Source organism: Anopheles nili, chromosome 3 (assembly GCF_943737925.1).
Source record: "Anopheles nili chromosome 3, idAnoNiliSN_F5_01, whole genome shotgun sequence".
NCBI lineage: Eukaryota > Metazoa > Arthropoda > Insecta > Diptera > Culicidae > Anopheles > Anopheles nili.
In genome coordinates, this window is record NC_071292.1 from 28,019,881 (window position 1) to 28,040,708 (window position 20,828).

A 20,828-nucleotide genomic window follows, 5' to 3' on the forward strand; every position below is an offset into this window, starting at 1 on the left:
CTAAGATTGCTTCTATCCGTACCTTCGGTTCTGTAGCATCAATGTTATTCGTTTGTTTGATTTCAATCAAGTATCATCCCCAAACTTTATTTTGCCCTTCGATTATATTAAGCTATCGAACCGTTGCGCATACGAATACCATAGCCCAAACAATGCATTCAACAACAATAACATAGCATTTGTCTTCAATAAGCTTAGCATATGTTCTCACCATCTTACGCAACGAATTTTAAACGCAAAAAATAATAAGGCTTTCGCGATGCTACCAAATGCGATCAGGACTAATCGCTTACTGGTGATGTCAAACTCAACGAAGTACGTATGCTTTGCGTAAATCTTTTTTAGATTCTTTAATACCACAGCGCCAAATCCTAAAACATGCCAAATTTATTTTAAATTTATCCTTTATCTGCTTATGCTCTATGAGAGTCGAAATGAATCCGCAATTCAACCGAATTCATCCAGTTTCAGTGGCCATCATTGAAATAACTTGAGCCAAGTTTATGAAAGTTAAATTAGCGTGAGAAGATACTGAGCACGTGTAGCTATTTATCTATCTTTCATTGTTCATTAAATTATCGTCATTTATGTACGGTCTGGTGAAAATCGTAATGTAAGGAATAATCCACAATCATCTCCTTTCTCGTTCTCTATGGTGGATGTTGTGTTCATCAACAAATCAACACAAGCTATGTTAACTGTAAATCATAATTGTTAAAGGAACAAACTAAATCGAATCAATCAAAAAACGAAACACAGTTGACACATGTACAGGCACACTAACTTCGGTGAAAACCTCAGGGGCATAATTAAAGAAAAATTTGCTAATTGCCGCACAGGGCTGGAGCCATTTATCTATATTTCGGTTCTATCAGTCTGAGCCGATTGAAATCGGAAACAGGAGTGAACGCATCTAAAAAGTAAACCTAAACACTAAGCTTAAAATATAAACGTACCCCTAAAGATCACGCTGCAAAGATCATACTGTTTCTACGTAGCAATTAGTAAATTATTAGCAGTGTCTGTAATAGCTTCCGGTAAGGACAATTTTTATGTTCATTTGTAGAATGGAACGATTTATTTTTTACATTATCTTCTCGCTTGCAGATACGTCTCGTTCGGTAGCGTATAGTGTCAATATTTATGTAGCCATGCAAGATTTCCGTTTCTAAGGAAACTCCAAAATTTAAGGCAGTGTGTGCTCAGCTCGACGGAAAATAAATCGCACAGATCATTGAAAGGACCGTAACTGATCGCATGAAACTATGTGTTTCAGATATGCACACAATAAAACTACGGTAAGGTTACGTTTATCACAATATAGAGCTGTACACGCGATAATGCCTTAATGGGAACGATAAAGCGAATATAAAAGTAAAGCATAAATGGGCTTTTGGTGGCAAATTTCCTGTTTGATGTTTACAATAATTTACGAAGGTTGTTATAGCGCTTTCGTCTGTAGCCTAAAACAAATAGAGCAAAATAAAATGAATTATTCATTTTTCACTATTCAAAGGAATCCCTTACGAAGCCGAACACAGTATGAGAACAGACAAGAAACTTAGCATTGCACTTACGATTTCCAGTGCCTTTGCAATAGCTCTATTTTAAATTCCCTTTTTCATTTTTTTCTTTCTAACTCTTATTCTTATGCTGCTGAGGTTTTTATCTACATTCATTTGCATCATTTTTCATTAAACTAGTTTTTTTTTATTTTAACATTAAGGCTTTTATTAATTTCTTTGCTTTTTCATTCACGATTTTGTGTTCGCTTGCCGTTCGGTTCAATTTAGCGTTGCTGCATTTGCTTAATATTCCATTATATATGAGATATTTGAACTAAAGTAAGCCTACGTTGTATGTACAGTTTAACTTGACGCTAGCTGTCTATTCTATTTTATGCAACGATTTGCACTGTTTTTTGTCTAAATTAGCTAATCGTCATACCGTACGATGATTCGTATGTTGTCACAATATCCGCGGTGTTTCTAAGATATTTATGCGCATTGAAAAATCTGCTGCTAATCATATTCCTAGTGCGCTGCTAGGAGGTGAAACTCATATACTTCTACAGCTCTATTACCATTGTATTGTACGAACTGCAGGTATCAGCTTCAATGCATTCTTACTGTTTTTTGTTTATAATTTCACTAATCCATTTATCTCATCATGTGTAATCAATTTATACTACTCTATTATTAGCGTACGGTGCAGTCCTTTTGATTTCATAGTTTCTGTTCGTTAGAAAATCTCCTTTTCACCCCAGCGGAACACACACGTACACACAATTATATTCACAGCAACGGATAGGGTTCCCGTATCTATCCTCACCAGCCCATTGAATCGTACTAAGCTACACTATTAAGATCGTTACATAGATGTGGATCGTGGTGTCTCTGTAGCTATTCATTTTGACTCAGATTTAATTTAGAGATTTGCCGTCCTTCAAACGTGTGGTTATTAGTTCAGTTTGCCCTTTTCTTTGTCTATCATACCAGTTCAAGTTCACGGTTTATCATATCAGTTTGAGTGCGGTCTTATTAAAAGCGGAATAAGAATGTTGATTTGTGTCTCTATTTTTGCACATCTTTTCCCGTGCATTTTTCATTTAAAGAGAATGACAAACGAAAGATAAAAAAGCAATTATTTGACCACAAAAGTTACATTACAAAAAGTACATTTGCGCTTTTTAATAGAAGACTTCTGTCTCATATTTTAAAGAAAGCTATGTTGGTGTCCAATTACAAGATGGTATTGCAACAATTATGTACTGTGTCGATGATATTGAGAATGTCACTATCTAATGAAGCAGTACCAACAAAAATGCATCCCACCGGATAAGCTCGACAATTCACAAATTGATACGAAATAACACAAAACGAAAAACATAAACTAGATGAAGTAAAATACGAAATCTGTTATTGCTGGCAATCAGAGTAGTTTGTCTGTTTGTTTATCTATAAATATATACACATATGTATGTATCGTATGGTTGTCGTGATAATGTAGCTTCAAGACCTATTTAAATGGGCTTAGTAAACGGTGATGACAGTGTTGCCCTATGTCTTGTTTGAACGATAATAAAAAAAAAGAAATATAAACATGAGGATTGCTTATCATATTAAGATCATGGAATCGTACATGCATCCAGACTACAGCATTCCCTCATGGTAACCTCTTTATCCGCTACGGGTGCTACCTAAACGTTAATTGGCAGTTATTTTCGCTTTACGGGTTGATCTTTACTTCCTACGCGGATTATTATGCGGATAGTGATTGATTGTGGTAATATTTGATAATATTTGAGCATTTCAAATTCATCCATGAGTAGGAGTGGCAGCTAACAACTACAACACGTGGTGCGCCATCATTGCAATGCTCTCGGTATGTAACATAGCACCTTTCGGTAAGTGATTGTAATGCGTTGCCCGCGTACTTGCTGGCAGGCGATCGCTATTCCCTCAGCATGTTGGATAGTGGAATTTAATCGGCGGGCAACAGGAATGAATTGGACTAATACAGACTAAATCCTCTACACTTTTGCTAGCTAATGATAAGCATTCTTAACATAGCACAGGATCGGGTTTATCACCCATTTGTCTTCAGTCTAATCTTGCATTTCAAGTAGGGGAAATTGCCCCCATTCCCATCTCTTCAGCACAACTCTTTGTGTTCGCATCTACAGGACAATCATTAACAATAAGCAGATGCCTTGTCATGCATTACAGCATATTTATATTCCAAAACAAGCATCCAACAGCATAATGCCTCATGCTACATGATCATTCGCGAGTTCATTCGTCAATCGGTTAAAATTGTCACAACTGTCACATTTTTGGTATAGTTTTACCGCTTGCTTGCTAGTAGTATGCTAATCATATTGAGTACGTTACCGGTTTGTCCTGAACCTTCAACTACATTAGTTCGTTACTTTCATTACAAGTCTTTCAGTTTTATCTGCCGTTGCACTTCAAAAAGCGGAACCACTTCTTCCAAACGCATTTAGCATGACACTAAGCCAAATTAACGCCGATATGATATGCTGAAGCGTAAAGCGCATCTCATTTTCCCTACATTTTTTTCAAACTAAAGTATAGAATAGATACACATGAACGGATTTTTTTTTTCTAATTAAACAGCACGAAATTTTATCGTTGAGAAATTCAATTATTTCGAGTCTTTATGAACACAAATTAATTTTTAATCACTCTAAATAGGCAGTATAATATATGGAAATCATTCCATCGTAACGAGAGCCATAAAAAAATAATGAAAATCAAATTACTATTGCGTTATACTGCACAGAAACCACTTATGCGAATTTATCGAATCGAAATTGACAGATTCACAACATGGAACTAGAAAGTGTCCATATATGATTTCGTTGATCATAAACCATTTTAACGTCCTTGTTGGCACTAGACTGCCCATGAGTTCGCAAATCGTGCCCTACGCCTTTTTGGGCTCTCTTTGGTGACTTTGGATTATCCCGTGATCGGATAGTCAATGCATTATTCTGCATTACCGACGTAAGCGCAAGGCAATCCACATTTAAGAAATGTTGTTTTCATCAATATTTCGTGTTCCATGCTTTTCAACACAAGCTAAATTCAAATGAATTCCCATACAGATTTTGAGATTATTTTTGTTTTGTAAAAACAAATACATCAAAAAACACAAACTAAAACGCAAATGAGGAGCGTTGTTTTGTTTAACGTTAAATGTACGCATCATTAGCTGTTTCCCAAATTGATTATGAACTAATTTTGCTTTTCAACCAAATAGGAAAGCCTGAAAAGTGAATAACAAATATTGCTCCCTGACCAATTGCATCTTCTATGAAGTTGAGATGGCAAAAAAAAACCAAATAACTTCTGTAAACAATGCATAAAATTATAGATTCCAGAAGTTCTTCCTAAAATTTCCTAACTATATTTTCCTCGGCCATCTAGTGAACGAACAGATCAACGAACCGTAAACTATACACATTTGATTGCAAAAAAATGCTGTCCAATAAAAATGTTACCATTTATCCACGAATGGCAAAAACAATGGCTATTTGTCCACGAATGGCAAAAGCAATGATGAATTTTTACACTGTAGAAAAAAGTGCTTAAATCCTTTTCTCTCCTTATTACCTTCATACTACCAAAGTTGGTTGTGTTCTCTTTTCGTTGCCGTTACAGTCAATCGCTAAATTTATGCTACATATTCTATGAAAGACGATGATCATCATGGAATTGCGTTAGTGATGGTACTGCCACTGTTGTCACTTGTTGTCTGTGCACTTGAGCCTCCCGATTCGTTGGAGACTCCACTGTGGTGATGAGAATGATGCTGATTATTGCTCTTATTATCGCCGTCCGTTTTTCCAATGGCAAGAGCTGCTAGCTGAGCCGTTGACGGTTGATTATCGAGCGTGGTATGCTGGTGTCTACGTCTATCGCACGAGCCAGATATCCCGCCATACGTGACAGGGGAGGATTCATCAGCCGTAGATGCACCTTTACCATGCCCGGTTGTGCCCGTATCCGAAACTAGATGAGCTCCCAGCCCTCGACTGGTACCCAATATTCTTCCTTCAAACAGCGCTTGTAGTGAAGTTTGTCGCTGACACATGGGTTGCTGCATGGAACCGGCGAGAGTTATCATTGAGCTGGAAAGGCCAGCCGAGATCAGGGAGGAAGTGGACGTCGGAGAAGTTTTACTTATACCAGAAGAGCTGCATCCCAGCAAGGTCAAGCCTGAGGAAGCTTTCTTCAACGATACGGACGTACCGGATGAGAAAGCACCAACGGACGATGTTGCTAGAAGAGTTTTCTTCTGCTAGGAACCCATGGAAATGCCACTGATACCAGCTACGCCTGCTGCCAGACTCCCACCGGGGTTACTATCCATACCGGCACCACCTCCACTAACCATCGATGACGTGAGCTGCTTATTGATGGTAGCTGCCACCGGGTGTGACGAACTTCCGGCAACCGCATTGCTACTTACCGCCGCCGCAGCACTTGCATCCGAGCTCGCATCGTTCACGACCCCGACCTTCACTACCTGCGGTGATTGCGGTAGCATCCGATGAAACCAGTTATGGTTAAGCGCCTCCTGCGGAGTCATGCGCCGTTTCGGATCCCAGCGCAAACAGTGCTTCACGAAATCGAGAAAGAGTTCATCGCAGTAGTTGAGCACCTTGGCTAAATCCCGGGTGCCAGGCGCACCCCGATATCGGCCTCGCTTGCTGTAGCTACCCTGGATGTCTTCCCGGCCGTCCTCGCGGAAGCTCAACGTGCAGTAGTGCGGGAACTGGTCCTCACCATCGTACGCAAAGTACCGGGACGGCCACCGTGCATTATGCAGCAGCTTCAGTGGGGGCATGCCGAGCAGCTCGATGATGCAAGCCATCTGGTCGTACTCGTCCTCGCCCGGCAGCAGTGCCGACCCGGTGTAGAGCTCCGCCACGATGCACCCGAGCGACCACATGTCAATCGCCATGTCGTACTTGGCGCCAAGGATCACCTCCGGCGCCCGGTAAAACCGCGACTGGATGTACGTGTATACGCGCTCATTCTCAAAGCAGGACGACCCGAAATCGATCACCTTTATCCCGGAGCGGCCCTGCTGCTTGAGCAGGATGTTCTCCGGCTTCATATCACAATGGATGATCTTGTTTTTGTACAGCGCGTCTAGGCACTTGAGAAGCGAGTGCGTAAACTTGCGCACCAGCTGCATGCTGAAGCCCTTGAACTTGTTCTTCTTGATCAGCTCGTACAGGTTGATGTACAGCAGCTCGAACGTTATGCACATGTGGTTCCGGAACACGAAGCTGTCGTACATATGAATAATGTTCATCGAGTTGTACCGATCTTGCGCCCGCAGGTGCTTCAAAATTCGGATCTCTTCCTGCGCCTGACGGTGGAACCGCTGCTCGTTCCGGATCATCTTGAGTGCGACGTGCTGGAAGTTCCGGTGATCGTAAGCCTTCACCACCTGCCCGAAGCTGCCTTTGCCAATGATTTTAAGCACCTCGTACCGGTACGCTATATGGTCATGCGCGATGTGAATATACGAGCCCTGCTCGTTGTCGTAGTCGGAGTTGCCCGCACCACGTCGTTTCTTCGCGTTAGCACCAATGAAATAAATGCGTGGATAGTTGTAGATCTCGTGATGCTCGTACTGCGTCAGCTTGTCCATGTACAACCGTAACACCTCGAACGGTGCCAGACTCTCCGTGATTCGGACCTCTTCGCCTCCACCGTTTCCTTGCTCCTTTTGCTGTTGTGCTTGTTGTTTCTGAGCTGCCTGTTGCTGCTGCAGCTGCTGCAGTTGGTGCTGGTGCTGCTGAATAAAGTGCTGCTGCAGATCGCACACCTTTTGATCTACCGAGTGCCCAAGTTTGGCCACCTTGGTAAGGCTTACTTCATCCTTTTTCATAGTGTTATTGCTGCTGCTGCCACCGCTGCTACCACCAGTTGTGCTGCTGTTGCTGTTGTTTCCCAGCATGTGCGATTGCACCATGGTCTGATCCTCTGGATCCAGCAGCGTTATGTTACCGATCCTCGTCACCTTACAGTAACTTGCGGCTGCTGAAGCATCACTGCCCTTAGCCACGTTGCCACTACTTCCGCCGACAGTACTGCGCAGGTGGTGCAACTGTTGCTTGTGCAGTTGCTGTTGCGCTTGCTGCACGGAGGAGGACGACGACGACGAAGCAGGAAGTATCGAAACGGAAGCCGCCGAATCATGATGGTGATGATGATGCTGATGAGGATGTTGATGTTGCCCGTCCGCGCTCAGTCCCATCTTGCTGATTCGCGTCATTTTGCTGTAATTGATGGGCACATCGTTGACGGTTGCAACTGCAGCGCTATTGTTGCTACTGCTACTGCTGGTGTTGCTGCTATGTTGCTGCTGTTGTTGCTGCTGCTGCTGCTGATGGTGGTGATGGTGTTGCGTTGACGCTACGGTAGCCATCTTTTGCGCCTGCTGATGATCATGCGACGGGTACGAAAGCCTATCCCCACTACCAGTGTTGATGGCGGTGGAATGTGATTGTTTCCCGTTTCCTGTTTGCGGGACAACAACCAGGATGCTTCCAGCTCCCGTACTACCATTCGAGGCTCCATTGCTTGCTCCATTTCCACCACTGGCACCATTAGGATTGGCCATGGTGCTACTCACCGCACCATCTACGTCGCACAACCGAAAAGTAAGACTATCGAGCATGGTGCTACCGCTATTGCCACTGGTTGTCACCGGTAAGCTATGATGATGATGATGATGGTGTGCTAAATGATGCTTCTGGTTCTGATGCTGGAGAAATTGATATTGCTGCTGTTGCTGTTGCTGCTGCTGCTGCTGCTGCTGAGGATGTTGAAAGTGAAGCTGCTGGTTTATTTTACTACTGCTGCCACTATTTCCGCTGCTGTAACCGATCGAGGTGGCACCATCACACAGTGAACCGATCCATTTGTGGCTTCCACTGGGTTTCCCGCCAACACTGCTCAGGTTGCCGCTGCTACCCCCAAACAGGATGGCAGAGGACGTCAGCGAGGATGTCTTAAGGGCCGCCGAGGATGGTGCAATCAACGCCGGTTGAAAGGATACCAGGCCTCCCGTGCCGATACCATTCAGGTTGCTAGTGCTGCCTCCGCCCACGGCGGTACCGCCACCAGTGGCCACGATCGTCGTTGCGTTACCGTTCACCTTGTCACACCGCAACGAGGTGGCACTAGGGATGAGTGAAGGGCCGCTGCCAGCGCCGTTTGCCAGCAGCAAAGAGTAGCCGTTACCACCGGAAATCGAGTGCTGGCGGGTGAATATGTTGCTAACGCCACCACCGCTAGCACCGTTACTGTTACTACCGTTGCCACCGTTACTGTTGCCAGCGTTACAGTCCATATCTACGACATCACAGTGCGCGAACAGGCGGCTGCTCGCAATCAACATGCTCGGAGGACGCGTAACGCCAACCGGATCCCGCTGGATCACCTACCGGAAGCGACCGCAAGGATGCGTAACGTTGGACCGGAGGCAGTGCTAGCGTTGAACTAAGGCCTTCACCAACGGTCATAGTGTGGAGCGACGTGTTGTACGAGTTACATTTCACGATTAAATTTTGCTGTATCCTATGATATATGTATTCTCTGCAGCTCCACGAAGATTTATGTGCGTTACATGGATCCTGTAGTCTGCTCTTCGTTTGCTATTTTCCGTTCATACAGCTTCGGGGAAATTTTTCACACACCTAAAATAAAAAATGGCTTATTTTAGAAGTGCTGCTCCATGTTTATAATGATATTTATACATTTTTGTTAAGAAAATAACTTTTTTAAAATAAAATAACCCACGAATTTCATCATATTATAAAATAGGACAATTAAAATATAAACTTGCGATGCCAAAAAAAACTATTACAACGTCACGAAACCTATTTCGCCACTGGACGGTTCAACGCGGAAACAAGGGCCGTTTTTTTTAACAAAAGTTCCAGCACCAAAAACCTCAGGCTCAGCCCAACCACACGCTCAAATACAACCGCCAATCTCCGAACAAACAATAAACCGTTCTACATGAGAAGTTGTCGAACTGTGTTCGATCGGTTTAATGGTATTTCTCCGCTTTTCGAAGGGGACTAATCACGGCACTGCCTTGGTTTAGGAGGGGAGGTTTGTTATAACTCGAGCAAAAGAATAGATCGTCCGGAAAAGGTGGAGCCATATAAAATTACAATAGCTGCAGATGTCACCAGGTGTGTACATTGAGAACCCATTGCCCGAACCAACCAGTTCTGCTAAATTTTATACTTTTAATTCAACAGAAAAGTTTGTGACTGGTGCAACGAAGAAGAACAAAATCAGGAACAGCTTCCATGACGTTAACATTATTAGTAGCATAATAAACAAACGCATATAATGCGTAAACCCATACATTAACGGTAAAAGCATGCTCTCGAACGCGTGCAAATAAATCGATACACCATCGCGTTGTGATGCACATCTACTTTCGCTGCGGCGCTGCATTATGTTGGTTCAACTAGAGAAAGAGCAACGAAAAACTGTCCATAGCCAGTCCCGCCATCCTTTCAACCCCTTTTTTATTGGTGGTTATAAAACCCCCCCCCCCCCCCCCGCCGCACTGTCGCTCAAAAGCCAAGCCGCCGCCTTAAATCCGATCATATAAAAACGGGAGCAATAATAAAAACGTTACAGACAGTGAACAAACGTAACGTAAACGGGGAGGAGAAAACAAAAGCACCCAAGTGCCGTAAGTCGCGACTCTTTACCGATACTCACTGAAGCATCCCACCTTCTCGCCTTCTCTCCATTGGTTTCCTTCCTCTCCCTTCCCCTAGTAAGAAAATCCCAACTCCACCTTCGCAGGCCAGCCTCACATACGGCTGTTTCAGACGCGCAGAAACAAAGTAAAATCAGCCTTGGAATACCAATCGATGGAACGCCACCGGGAAGTCCGAGCAATACTGGGGCAGCATAAAACTCCCATCCAACGCCTAACGGTTTCGACGCGTCTTTGGGTTTTGTGGAATCGGTTTCCCTACACGGGGCGCGTCTGTACGCTAGTACTTGGGGACGGAAGCAAGGTTTCATGAGTTGACGTCAGTTGCATCTCCCCAGAGGTTCTGCATGAACTTCTGCCTATAGCAATTTGCGATGACTACGTTTGTTAAATCTACCAACACGACAAATTGTTCTCTTAATAATCCAAAATCCTTACACACCGTTGTTCACAGACATGCATAAATTATTGCGTTTATCTAAGTTCTCAAGTGATACAACATGACGTTTATTTACTCAGAACTGCAAAGTGGCTGCATAAAGAGATAAGAGTACTCAAACATGACCTGACACCAGTAAAACGCAAGTTAGTTAAAATGTAGCTAGCATCAGCCGGATATATCAGCATGTTAAAAATGTGTTTTTTCTCACAGGGACAATTTTGCTTGCATGCAACTTTTCTGGTTATCTTTATCGTCCAAAAAACGTCACAATGTTTCGTGAAACATTACTAAATTAATAACTGATAAAATACTATTTTCAGGTAAATTAATACAATAACAAGCGCGATGAAATAACATAAAAATGGTTCAAATTAATTATCCAGCTAAAGCTACAAAAATCTCATATTTCGATCAAAAGGTTCACCTTCAAATGCAGAAAAGCCGCATGTTTGCGCACAGCCTTGACTCAAATGCATTTCCAGGTCTAAAAAGGTGCTTCGGCGGCTTTAAGAAAAGAGCCAGTGCTCGCAGTTATTTCCGTCGCAAGCCGGTTTAGAACTATGCAAAGACATATTGATCCATCGGCAGGCCCACGGTCAAGGCACTGGGGCTCGAGATGGCTTTCGTCCCAAGATAATACTGCACACGCTTCCCTTTTTCATGGCACCTGTTTGCGATTTTTCGCCAGCTTCGGAACGGAACGGTTAAGTCATTTCTCGCGCGCTCGTTTCGCTCCCTTTTCCCTAGTACCCTTTCTCGCTCTGTTTCTTGCATTTGCGGCGTTGGAGTGCAATGGGCTGGAGTTATGTGGAGGATGGAGTCGAACCATTCCATCGTGATCGGACAAGCGCCACACGATGGGGGCTCTCGCGCGTTGGTTCCCGTTCGATGTTCTACTATCTCGCGTACGTGTGCCCCGAGACCGCGGATGAGGGTTTTCTAATTTTTATGATTGCAACCGACTGCACGTGTGTGGTCAAACGCAAGGGACAAGATAGTGGTGCTCTTCTGACGCAGCAAGAAAAAGCAAGCAAGGGAATGCGGTTCGGTGCTCAAGTCCAACGAAAGGCTGGAAAGTCGACTGGAAAAGAAAAGCTGCACACCGCGGTGTGGTGTTTTTCTTTTATTTTCTTTTTTTGCCCGGTCTTATTGGCGATATATCACCAATTATTCTGCAAAACTATCATTGCAAGTATTTGGGGGAAAGAAAGTGGAATGATAGAAGTCATGGTGGAAGGAAAAATTCAAAGTGATACCCATTTTCACACGAACAATTACAAATTGAACTATACCCATTATTTTATACATAAAATTAAACGCAACTTAACGTTCATAATATTTAGCATTCACTTTGGTCAGCAACTGATAGCTAGTTGATATGATTTAGGCTTTTTTTTACTTTTTCCAGAGGCACACTAACCAGGACGGTAGAAAAGGCTTGAATATTTTAAAAACAACTTTACTTTCTATTTTTTGCGTCCGAAAACTGTTAAACACTCATACGGGCAGAAAAACGAGTCACGTTTAAGCTGCAAACAAATTTATTCAATCTGTCAAGCAATGATGAGTTTGAGCACAGAAATAACCCACCCCAGTCAGTTTGGCAATGAACTACGTTGGCTTGGCGCGGGTCAAGTTGGCGAACGTTGGGTTTAAGGATAAATCAAGTCAGCGAAAATGAGAAACATCAAGACTGATCCGACGACAGAGACAACTTACCACACGCGGCGTGGCCGTCCTTCGCGCTCACTGCCTGGATTTGTTTTATTTATCTTTCACCCGTGTCGCTTCACGGCCTCATTTCGTTTTATTTTCGCCACCAGGAAAGTGACCGAACGGGGTTTTTGTGTGTGACGAGAAGCTGTCAAACAGCGCACGTCGTATTCCTCCGTCGGCGTCGTGTTTGATTGGCAATGAACCAAATTCATCCAGTGCGAAAACTCAATGCCACAACGACGGAGTTACAGCGGATTTTCGGCCCGAACAAATCGACTACATTTTCTCTCCGTTTTCATCGGCACCGACGTTGTTTTGCATTTCCCCCCCCCCCCCCCAAAAAAAGCACACGTTCAAACGATCATCAGGCTTGGAATGTTATCTATGGAACCCGGCCAGGTAATGATCGAGAGTCCAACCTTCAAAAAGGTTCGATTACAAAACACAATCACACGTACAGACATTATTACGGCGTAACGGATCGAGTAAAAGCCTCCCCAATTTCACTGCTGACCGTTCCAGTACCTCGTTTTCTTAATTTCCGATCTCCATTTGTTGTTTTAGCATTTTCCCTTTGAAGAGAGGACTTCAATTTTGGCAATTTTACCTTGGTTTTTTGATTTGCACGTAGGCTTTTATGATTTTTCCTTCATTATATTCTTCCCTCGATGGTTTTCGCTTCGTTATTTTCTTCATTGCTTCATTGCTCGAAATGTATGATAAAAAATTGCCCCCTTGGCAGAAACAAAAATGGCTATGTACATTCTTATTTTCTCTCTTCTACCTCTCACACCATAGCTGCAGGCTCCGCGTTGGGACTGGGTGGTGGCTTTTCAGCATCCTTTTCCAACACGCAAACACACTAGGTGACGGAAGCCAGCACGACATGCGATACCCAGGAGTGGCGTCGTCAGCTAGCCAGCAGCAAAGCAAATGCACTAAACTGCATATCGATCGATCCTTAGCGGCCAGACGAACTAGCTGCTGAAAGCAAAAATTGGCCAGCAACCATTTGGCATCCGTTTTTCCCTCAGTGGGAGCGCCCCAGCTGGTGCTGCCATTATTTCCATTCTCTCAAATTCTTCACCAGATTCTCCCTGGAGGCAGAGGTTTTGCTCATATGCAGCAGCAAAAAATTAAGCAAATTTACGGTTTTACATACAAGTGGTGGAATGGCAAAATGCGGCAACCTCAGCCAGCTTCCTACAATGAAATAGCGTTTAGCATTTATTCATAACCCTCTGGAAGCAGTATATTAAGAGCACAATAAAAGAAAACCGGAAAACCGCTGATAACGATTCGTGTTGATGTTTGTTGGTAATCAAACCACATGAACGTCATATTAGTCAGTCAACTGACATCATCTTCAACTTAAAATAACAACAAACGAAGAGTAAATCAATGAATATGACGCAGTCGAATAACATTTCACAACTGTCTTTGCTGTTATCAGGTTATCGCTAGTAAAGTTTTTCCATCAACCATTTTTAAACGACTCAAGAGTCCACGGGTGTAGAACACAGCCTTGTCGGGTAAATATTGGGCGCTTGTTTAGTCATAAATACTAACCACCGGCGCCTCACGGGCGAACGCAGGAGTGCCACCACGGCCTCGCTGCACCTGTCACGCGATCCTTTGCCTTGTTTAAAATAGTCTTAAAAATCAATGCCAACCCCTTGTGATGGCCGGTTGAACTCTGGTCGACGATGGCGGCAATAGCGGATAACAATAAGCACCCGGAAAATGACCGCATACGGGGCGCGCTGGGTTCCGCATGTAATTGCTCCCGATTCGGTTCCAGCCCGGGACACGCGGGTTTGGTGGTGGCGCAATGATTTTTTTTGCTGCGGTGGACAACTAATGAATGGCCACGGTCGAACGATAGCCGTCCGTATCACCACCACAACCATGCGCGCCGCCGACAGCCACACGAAAAACCCGGCCGGAAAGCCCAACGTCAGAGAAACGAATAAAACGAGCTTGGGCCGATGAACCGCATCGAAAATCGAACCCGGGCATCGTACAGAGAACAGAGGCGTCAAATGACCTTCCAAAAAGTTGAGGGAGTTTAAATTTAAGATTAGTTTATGCGAAACAAAGAAACGGTTAAATAGTTTGCTATTAAAACCTTTAATTTGTAGCTGCGATTTGTACAAACTATTGTTTATGTAAGTACTCGATCTATTACTAGTTGTCGAATACCTTGTCACATAAAAAATATAACCATGCAATAATTGGAATTTTGAGATCAGCACTGTTTTTTAAAGCTCAATATGAGCAAATTAGCTTAAATCTAGCTTAAACGTGCAAAAAGTTTTCCGTACATTATAGTCTAAACAAGTATGCAGACTATTGATCGGTTAATTTACAGATCACACAAAATTGCGAACACAACCGGGAGTTTGAGACCAAAATTCAAAGCGCTCTTCTGAACAAGAAACTGAAAACATGTCATTTGCCAAACAGGATCGCCCATTAATTGGACGTCCCTGCCGAATAGCAAATTAGACGCGATACCGCTCCTGCGAGCGTGCGTGAGTGCATGTGCGCTCGTGGACTCGCGATCGCGAGCACGATGAACTGCAGCTGCTCTGTTGTGGGGCAAACCATGCGCCCATGTGTGCTCGAGCTCCACCACAGAAGAACAGAACGGGTTGCTCCACGATGGAGCCGGAAAAGAAGCCAACTCGACCCTGCCAACATGGTTCTCTCGGGCTTTTTTTTTTTCTTTTCTCTCACTATCCAACCGTTTCGCTTTGTTAGCAACTTTGAACGAACGCATGGAACCACACGCACGCACACAACGCTTGTACGCATACCGCGAGAGCAGAAGACCGGTCGGTGTCGGTGGAACCACGGCCATTGGGCATCATCGTCCGCCCTGGGTGGACCTAAAACTTGGGCACCGATCTGGGGAGATTTCTCGCGCATACGCCATCTCGTTTTTGCCCACTCACAGCCGGTTCTCGCTCACTCCAAAGCCACGCGAGATCGAGATTCGCTCGCTTTGAATTGCACGCGCAAACATGAACAAAAAAAAACCATCTCCTCCCGGCATAACATACGCCGAGTGGGCAGCAGGAAGGCCACCACAATCCCAAGCTCGATCCCTTGTGGGGCTTCCATTCGTTCGCGGTGAAACGGTACGGGAGAGGTGTGCGGGGGCAAGTGCTACTTCCTTAAAGAAACACTGGCAGCACCTCCCGGTAGCCCGCGGTTTGGAGCACTTGAGAACACTCGAGTGAAGGAAAAAAAAACAACAAAAGGGTTATGCAAACCGGTGCTCCATCTGCTACCGATGGTGAGAAGGCGAATTTAAGGGTTGCCCTTTTCGTCGCATTCCACCCATGCTTTGGACGTCGAATTTGCAGACGCACACATGTGTGTTTGTGTGTGCGGGAAAAGTGCACAATGCGCTGGGAAATCGTCAACCCATTTATGTCGGACAGATTGTGGTACAATGTGTGTGATATATCGATTTGTGGCGTTGCATCGTTTGGCATCAATGAATGCAGCGCATATATGTAGCACGTACCACCACCCACACACCGCTATTTTTGGCCTTTTGAAACGCATATGCATTGGATCTTCGAGCCAACCCTTTGTTTTTCTCTCCCCATATCCCATTTTCTATATATCCCTCCCAAAATTTCACCGTTTTCTCTCGTAACGATAAAAAACCAGGTCGCCCAGCCCTTTCCAACACGCGCCGCACCCTCGGCAGGAAAACCGCGCCTCGAGGCCAGGTGGGATGGAAGCCAATTTTTTCCAGTAATTGAGCATTTGATTTCATTCATTGCAACCCGTGCCCGATTTGATGGTTTGCGGAGGAGAACAACAACCCGGCAGAAGCTCCGCCAACGGCCCCTACGCGTCTTTCCGGCTTCTCCTTCGCTCAGTCCGGGGGCAGATTCTCTCATCCTCTTGGCCAAGAAGCGAATGGAATCGAAACACTAGCACCTCCCCGTCGCGTTTTCGGTGGATAATCATCTTCATCATCATCACCATCATCATCAACAGCAGCAGCATCATATCCATTTTCGTTTGCAGCCGATTTGTGCGAAGCGAAAAATCGAACAGCCAATGATTTCGAACTGTGTTGTGTTCGTTTTTTTTTTCTTTTTTCTTATTCTCTCTTCTGTTATCAGCTTCTTCCCGATTTTCGGTTTTGCCTCGACCCGTTTCCTTCCCGGCAGTGTATCCATTATTATTTTAATGGAATCACATCCTTTCTCCTGCCAGCGCCGGCTCCACCGGGGGAATCCGAACGGTATGAATTGACCACCACCAACACCATCGCTGCAACAACAAGCGCGAGCGTGTGTCTGTATCGATATGACGGCTCACATGTTGCGCTCCTTTTCCACCCACCCACCCACCCATCCAGCCCCAGCCATTGCACGCACTCCAGCGGGCGTAAATCAAGTGCACCGTATGTGAAGTGCGTGAGCAATAGAGAGAGAGTGAGAAAGAGCTTACGCGAAACGAAAAGAGATAGAAAAAGAATGCACAAGAGTAAAAAGAACCCCACGAGAGCGGGTTGACTGACCGTCCACGGGGCGATGACGATATGGCATTGTGTAGCATCATTAACACTCCCACCTCCACCTCCCCCCACAGGCACCACCACCCCAATCGCAAAGAACCACGCGATTGGTTGCTTCGTGGTGCACGGGTGCAACGGTGATGAGAATAATCGGCTGGTAGAGAGAGAGTATGCACCCGGCATGGGGAGGGCGCTAGTGATCGGGGAGCGATCTTCATCGTCGATTAACTGCGTCCAAATGGGCACCGACGATGAGGGAGCGAGAGAGAGAGAGAGAGAATGCTCATCAAGCGAACGTGCGTTCGGATTCTAAGCGATCAACCCTTTAGTGTAACCGTGGGGAAAAGGAGTTACGTTTAATAGCAAATCTGATCTCGTGTAACTTTTGTCACTTATTACAAGCTAGTGTTGTGCACTATATTTGAAGATTCAAAAGAGTCTTAGTCTTAAAATGTCAAAAAATCTAAAATAAACTTGTTTCAAATAAGTAAAATAATGACCTCTCAAGAGTTCATCGATGTTTAAGCGGTGCTGCAAGTCCCGAAACAGCTAAGGTTACGCGCGTTTAAACAGGATCATACGCCAGCAGCAACCGGCGAATAGAGGGTGCGTGTACGTGCCCGAAAGAGGCAGCTGGCTATCCGTTTCATTCCTCCATTCGATGGATGCAGATATGAGGCGCTCCGAAATATAACCAACTGGCAGGCCAGGATGAGTGAGCGATGCCGTTGTGCAACGATCAATGGGTACCGTGTTCCCGCGGGGGAGGTCTAAAAGGGCCGAGGGGTGGAGAGAAAACATAACCTCCTCTCCTTGCTTCTCCTTTCCACGTCACCGCGCTCCATCCATCCACCTTCACGTACTGAAATGTGAACGTCAAAAAAGTGGAAGAGGGCCGAAAAACAAAAACACAAGAATCAAGAACAACACTCCACACTTGGAGCTCGCTCTCTCCTGCCCTGAGGGCTCGAGGAAATGTCGGATCGTTTCATGAACAGCGCTCGCGCCCTTGCTGGGAGTTCCTCGAGCTGAGGAGGATCGCGTTCGATCGAGCATTCAACAACAAAACCAGCCGCCATCACAGCATATACCAAAGATCAGACCACGCAGGAGCGCTTCCAGATGCTGTAGGATGGCTGCTTTCGTTGGGGTTATTGGGCAAACATCTTTTGGGCTCACACACGCACGCACACACACCGCCAGCCTCACCGTGGTGTTGGTTTTGTAGCCCGCCCATTGTTGACGTTTTGCTTTTGGATGCGTTTCCTCGGTGGGTTCCTTGATCGGTTTTCCTTTGACCGGCCGGTGTGTGTGTGTGTGTGTGTGTGTGTGTCTGCAAACGAATCCCCGAAACAGGAGCATAATGAGTGCGAGAGGTGCTTGGAACGAGAGCTGTGGCAGGTCAAATCGATTAGGGCCTTCGATCCTTGCACTTTACCTGGGACGCGAGTGGCAAGGCAATCACAATGCCGGGTTCGAAGAAGGAGAAGGTTTCAGGCAAAAAGTAACAGTGACGACGCAGGCATCGAATTCCCAGGACATTTTTTTTGTAGTATGTCGCAAAACAGTACCAACAGATTCCAGCACATAGAAGAAATGCCAACACTGCCCCAGATACTTACATCACAAAAGGTTGAAGGATTGCCTGTGGATTATTCGCCAATTATTTATAATCCTTGTGCTTTTATCAATGCATCCTCTTGTGAACTTTTATGCCTTTAGCCAATATTCCACGTGTGCGCCTCCTTGCAAAGTGATATCCTTGTAATGGTGACGTATTGCACTGACGAAACTCTTGTAATAAAAAATATATATATATTTCGGTACACTAGAAACCTTCTCCACAGCACCGCGATGCGCGAATAAATCCGTGTGTCGCCAGGACATTCATAGAAACACACAAACACGCACAAATACACAGAACCACATACACTGTGGCTGCACGCACGGGGCAAGAAAGCACTTGATACCGCGACGGCGACGGACTTTACAGCTGTAACCGTCAAGATACGACGGAAATTTGGTGTGAGAAAAAAAGAAACGAACCAGTTGACCGATTTTCCAGGAAACAACCTTTTCCAGTACACGAAACGCACACAGAAACACAAATAAACACAACACTCACACAAAGCGACACGCACAAACACTAGAGCACTTACAGCTGAACGGAACGGATCCGAACTTCCTTTCTGCACTGCGCGGATTCGTGATACGGACTAAAGGAAGGACACGACGTCGTTGGGTGTTTTCCTTTTTCTTTTTGTCACGGCACACTTTTCCGTTTTCCCCGTTGCACCCGATCCCGTTGTTGGGGTGTTGGTTACATGGACGAAAGTTGCTGCAGAATGTCAAACCTTCGACCAGCGTTCCGAGCTTTATTTCACGCACTTTTTGACGGGCATTATTATTTTGAATCGAAATGCGAATGGGACGAGAAAAGAACCCCAATATTTCTCAATCAGCCAATTAGACTGGTGATGCATACAACCCACGGTGGTCACTTGCGATCATCACTTCAACAAGAAAGGATTCGTAGTAGGCGACTACGGCTAGACTGTTCCGAGAACGAGTTTTGTTTTGCTTTAGCAAATTACATGTTTTTCGGTTGGTTTAGTTTGCAAAAATGCCTACCGCTGGGTGAGCATTTGCTAAACACCACTAAAGCACCTCGAATGTGTGGCCACCATCGTCGTCATCGCCGCCGTCGTCCTCTTCCGTTTTCTTCACATCGAACTTTCCTCCAGTTCTCCATTTCCTTGCTTTGCTTGGGTTTCTTCGATTCTTTGCCTTTTGCGATGATGGTGCTGCTGCTGCTGCTGCTGTTGCTGATGTCGATGATGATGACGATGATAGTTGGATGGCGGCTGCGTTCACTCACATCGCGCCGTCTGGGCTTTTCTTGCTTGCCCAACGCAGGCAGACGGGAATCCTTCGATTCTTTTTCACGTTTGCTTTGCCATCACTTTCTTCTTCCTGGGTTGCTTCTTGGTCTCACGTCAGCAGCAGCCACGCACACCAGCGGCACGAGAACGCACACTCGAGCGACCGTACCATACTTTACTGTACACGCGCACGTACACTTGCTCACGTTTCGCACACCGCAACGCCGTATTGACCAGCCCTCGGAAAACCGAGCGACGGAGGGTGTGTTTTGTGGTGGATTTTCCCTTCGTGGAAGACACACACAAAAAATGGTACACGCACTGTTGCTCGTACGCACGTGTGTGCACACTCGGGTGCGAGAAGAAAAATATTACCTCCTCCGCAGGATAACGGATTCCGATGGCCGTATGCCTGACACAATTCGGCACCGCACGGTTTGTCCAGATTGGACAAAGGCAACTAACCACAAGCAGTTCCACTTAACGGCCAATGGTGGATTCAGTTACACGTCTTTCTTCAAACCTATGCTCCATGTCGTTGCTTTTCGGGGGACATATTTAATTCACCGCCACCAAGCCACCTGCAGGTCCATTTCAGCAAACCGCTCGTTTCTTTCCCTACGCTCCGGGTAGCCGCTTTTCCATTCGAGGCCAACACGGTTGCGAGTAGCGTGCGTATGGCGGCCGCTGTTCGATGAAATTTTTACTCGTTTCAGTAGAAAAACTCGGGAAATGCACAACCACCGGGAATCGTCACGAAAATGTGGCGACAACTGAAATACGGCACTACACGTTGCGAAGCAGAGATCAGTTCGAGTTTCTTCAACACTTTTCACTGCGGGCAGCGCCACTTTACGTGCGTTTTTCCTGGTTGGCTTATGCAGTTGCCCCTACGCTTTTTCTACTTCTTAATTCGCGATCGACATTATATGCTTTCTATGCTAAGATG

The 20,828-nt window shown here is 45.2% G+C and overlaps 1 protein-coding gene across 1 annotated transcript; it reads right to left on the reverse strand.

Annotated features, from left to right (window-relative positions):
• Window positions 1-5,826: 5,826 nt before the first annotated feature.
• Window positions 5,827-8,946, reverse strand: LOC128726371 (dual specificity tyrosine-phosphorylation-regulated kinase mbk-2-like). The gene has a single exon (XM_053820176.1). The coding sequence runs from the start codon at window positions 8,944-8,946 to the stop codon at window positions 5,827-5,829; it is 3,120 nt and encodes a 1,039-aa protein (XP_053676151.1).
• Window positions 8,947-20,828: the final 11,882 nt, after the last annotated feature.